This window comes from Helobdella robusta (genome assembly GCF_000326865.2).
Source record: "Helobdella robusta unplaced genomic scaffold HELROscaffold_81, whole genome shotgun sequence".
NCBI lineage: Eukaryota > Metazoa > Annelida > Clitellata > Rhynchobdellida > Glossiphoniidae > Helobdella > Helobdella robusta.
This window is the reverse complement of record NW_008705469.1, coordinates 534,523-538,919: the sequence shown is the minus strand read 5'-3', so window position 1 is coordinate 538,919 and position 4,397 is coordinate 534,523. Positions and strand designations below refer to the sequence as shown.

Sequence of the window (4,397 nt, the reverse complement as noted above, 5' to 3'; positions counted from 1 at the left end):
TCGTTCATTCATTCGTTCGTTTGTTCGTTCGTTCATTCGATCATTCATTCATTTATTCATTCGATAATTTATTAGCATCTGCTGAATTTCTGTTCCTCTAATTACTTTCGTCTTTCCATTTTTTTATTGTATTTTTTTATCAATGTTTATGTATCACAGTTAGATAAGCCTCTCTCTCTCTCTCTCTCTCTCTCTCTCTCTCTCTCTCTCTTTAGAACATTTTTTTCTTTCTCTCTCACAACTTCTTCTTCTTTTTTCCTCTTTCTCTCAATTTCTTTTTTCGTCGTACTTTTTTTATTATTCATTTGAATAAGAGTTAATAAAATCTTTTATCTAGTGCATATTTTACAAATTTCAAATTCTTTCATGTACTCATCACTCATACATCCATCCATCCATCCATCCATCCACCCATCCATCCACCCATCCATCCACCCATCCATCCACCCACCCATCCATTCACCCATCCATCCATCCACCCATCCATCCACCCATCCATCCACCCATCCATCCACCCACCCATCCATCCACCCATCCATCCGTCTATCCATTCAGTCATTCTTTCATTCGTTCATCTGGTTCATTCCCTCATTCCAAACAGTTTCCACTCCACAGCAGTTTTGGGGTGGAGTTCCGACCAATTGTCGACAACGACCTGATGTTCGAGCACCCCAGGGAGGCCATCATTGCCGGGAGGTACCATAAGGTCCCCTTCTACACTGGAGTTGTTGAGAATGAATTCAGTTAGTGTGGGATTTTTTATGTTTGTTCAGTGAATATGTTTCTTATTTAGGTAAGGTTTTTTTCTCTTTTTCCTTCTCTCTCTCTCTCTCTCTCCCTTTTTCTCACTCTCTCTCTTTCTTTCTTCCTTTTACTTTCTCTCTTTCTTTCTCTCTTTTACTTTCTCTCTTCTATGTAACGTTCTATATTTTTGGGGATTAAATTTTATTTTATTTATTTTAATCAAAAATAGATTATCTATGAAAAGTTGTAAATATTAAATCATTGGCCAATCATATTTTCAATGTTTAATAATCCATCCAATCGGCATTAACTGATAAATCCCAAACAAAAGCCCAACTAATCAACATCCGTCATTAAGTTTTTAAGCCAACCATCAAACCATCTCAACCAATCACATTCAACCATCAAACTATCTCAACCAATCACATTCAACCATCAAACTATCTCAACCAATCATATTCAACCATCAAACTATCTTCAACCAATCACATTCAACCATCAAAAACGCCTCAACCAACGACAGCTTATTTTATAAACGACATGTCAAGAGCCGACCATATAGACAACCTTCACCTCAATATCGAATTGTTTCTCAATCATTCTTTCAACTGCAAATCCAACAAAAGACACTCAATAGTTAAGATCGTCAAATATAATTACATCGATTGGGTTGAAACTGAAAAAGTCAGCGCTAGACAAAGTTCTGGAGATTTATCCGTTCAGTATGATTATGGCGGGGTTAGTTTTTTTCAAGTTCTTTTCTTATTTTGATGACGAAACTTCGTTTTATAATTTACTTAAAAATCGTGATAAATATTGATATTGAATAAAAAAAAACAACACACCAGCCATCCAACCAACCAACCAACTAACTATCCAACCAATCAACCATCTAACCAACCATCCAACCAACCAACCAACCAACCATCCAACCAACCATCCAACAGTTAATAAACGACATTCAAATGATATCACCAACTCTCCTGATCGCCGACCTAATGAGCCAGACCAACAAGTATGTCTATTATTGGTTCTTCAGGCATCCAAACAGCTGTCACATGTTCGAGTTGAACTACTTATTCGGCGTACCCTTCGGAAATGAGCCGGTCGACGAGTACCGAGAGAATAAAAACTGGAACGAGAGTACAATTGAAGATAGGATGCTGTCTGAAAAGATTATTAAACTATGGGTGTCCATTGCCGGGACTAGGTGAGTTTGATCAATCAATCATTCATTCGTTCGCTCGTTCGTTCGTTCGTTCTTTCATTCATTTAATCGATTAATCGTTTAATAATTTTTGATTAATTAATAAAACACACTTAACAAAATTTCAAAATTTAAACCTTCAAATTCTAAAAAAAAAAAATTTCTTCGGCCGGTTGACTAGTTTGTTGTTCATCGATCCATCGACCAATCGACCTTTCAACTAAAAAATCCATCGTCTGATCAATCCTTCAATTATATTTTTTTCAAAATTGATCCATCAACTAACTAACCAATTGATGCGTTCTTCCGAACAAACAGCAAACCAGGTCCAATTGACGGCCTAATCTGGCCTGAGTACAACACAAGTACCCAGCACTACATTACAATCTCCGCTGAGCCAACATCGATAAACCAACACTTCCAACTAAAAACCAACAACTTTTGGAACGTCTACCTACCGGAGATGTTCCAAGACATCTGTGAGAATTCACTTTACGAAGGAGTTAGCAACCGGACTAGTTCATTTTTCGATTTCTCCATCGCGAATCCACAGAACACTGTCGAGGATAACTGCAAAAATGGTAGGAGTGATGGCGGATGTGACGGAAGAAGTGGTAATGGTAGGTCTGCTCTGGTGTTATGTTACGTAGCTCTTCCGTGTTTGGTTCTTCTATCTATCATATTAGCGTTTGTAGTTCTCAAGTTCAAGAGGAAAAACGCTAAGTTGATACGTACAATCAAACACTTTCCTACCAGCAGAGCTGTATGAATGAAAATTGTGGGTTGTTTATTTGGTTGGTTGGTTGGTTTGCTGATTGGATGATTGGCCTATTTTTTGATTGGTTGGTTGGCTTTTTGATTGGTTGATTGGTTGGTTGAATGATTAATTGGTTGGTTCAATGGCTGGTTGATTAGTCGGTTAGATATATCACTGAATCGTGTTTATTGGCTGGTTTACTGTCTAGTTAATTGTATGATAGATCGAATGAATGAATGAATGAATGAATGATAGATCGAATGAATGAATGAATGAACGAACAAATGAATGAATAGTTAAATGATTAGATTCGTCAAAAGCATTCTGAGACAAGACTGATAGTTTGACAAAGGGAATAATTACATTGAGGTAGATGCTGTTTAAACGGTCGGTATCTACTTGTTAATTTTACTACCTTTTTTAACATGATTCGATACATAGAATAGTGTGTGTGTGTGTGTGTGTGTGTATGTGTCTGTCTGTGTGTCCGTGTGTATATATATATATAATAATAATTTTAATAATTATAATTTAAAATTATGAATAACATTATGTGAAATTGTAAGCAGCATTTTATTTCACTGTGGTGATGATAGTTTATAAAAATCATTTTCACATCTAGCTGCTTAGGCTCTCTCTCTTTCTCTCTCTCTTTTTCCCTCACTATACATAAACAATTATTTGATGCTATAATTTTTATCTTTGTTATTATTTGTATTATCAACAACCTCTTTTTTTTTATTACCAATGGTGTCATATTTTTTAATATGTATGTCTCATACCAGGACCGAATAGTTATAATTATACTAAATATAATTAGAGTAATAATAAATAATAATAATAATAATAACATAATTATTATTATTATTGTTAACAATAAAAATATTACATTTTTTATTCTAGTTAAATTCATTAAAAAGTTTCATTTGTTGTTCTCAAATGATTGGAAGGTGATAATAAGATTGAGAGCAAATTTTCATAGTTTAAGTCGTTGTCATCATCATCGTCGTCATCATCATCATCGTCATCATCATCATCGTCGTCACAATTATTTTTATATTACCAAATTCCCAGACATTTTGAAACACATGTACTAAGGGTGACGTAGAAGAAGTTTTATAATTTTTTTTCTAGAGAAAATAATTTTCTTTCGTCAAAACGATCATCATCATCACTCTCATCATGATCATCAGCAGCAGCAGCATCTTTATCATCATCATCTTCTTCAACATCATCACCATCAGCGTTACCATCAACATCACCATCACAATCATCTTAATGGCCGATGTCTTAATCACCAATTTTAGAGTCACCTTTATCATCATCATCATCACCAGAACCATCACCATCATCATCATCACCACCATCATTGTTTCGGGCCATCTTCCATCCTCCTCCTCCTCCTTCTTATTACCCCATCACCATCTTCAACAATCAAATCGCTCTCAGATATCGAATTCGTTTTCACCAATTTATCGCCAGCCGTGGTTGCTGCTGTAGAAGCTGCCTCAGTGGCTGCTGCGTCTGTTTGAGCGGCTGAGTCTGTCGTTTCGACGATTTCAAAGTTCGTTCCGATTGGTATTGCTACTGAGGCCTCAGATCCTGATGATGATGATGATGACGATGATGATGGTGATGACGATGATGGTGATGATGACGATGATGGGTGAGAGAGATAGCGATGAAGAA

General features: G+C 36.0%; 2 protein-coding genes across 2 annotated transcripts in view; one reads left to right on the top strand and one right to left on the bottom strand.

Moving 5' to 3' along the window:
- The window catches only part of HELRODRAFT_194533 (hypothetical protein), a gene marked incomplete at both ends in the record, with an annotated part of 4,896 nt that extends 2,176 nt beyond the window's left edge, over positions 1-2,720 (top strand). Inside the window, 4 exons of the mRNA XM_009032490.1 lie at positions 602-743; positions 1,268-1,428; positions 1,752-1,954; positions 2,270-2,720. Of these exons, the coding sequence (XP_009030738.1) occupies positions 602-743; positions 1,268-1,428; positions 1,752-1,954; positions 2,270-2,720 (957 nt within the window). The remainder of the gene's footprint in view (positions 1-601; positions 744-1,267; positions 1,429-1,751; positions 1,955-2,269) is intronic.
- A 1,099-nt stretch (positions 2,721-3,819) lies between these two features.
- HELRODRAFT_194532 (hypothetical protein) overlaps positions 3,820-4,397 on the bottom strand; it is a 3,616-nt gene continuing 3,038 nt past the window's right edge. The window contains exon 8 of the mRNA XM_009032489.1: positions 3,820-4,310. Within this exon, the coding sequence (XP_009030737.1) occupies positions 4,075-4,310 (236 nt within the window). The 3' untranslated portion in view covers positions 3,820-4,074. The remainder of the gene's footprint in view (positions 4,311-4,397) is intronic.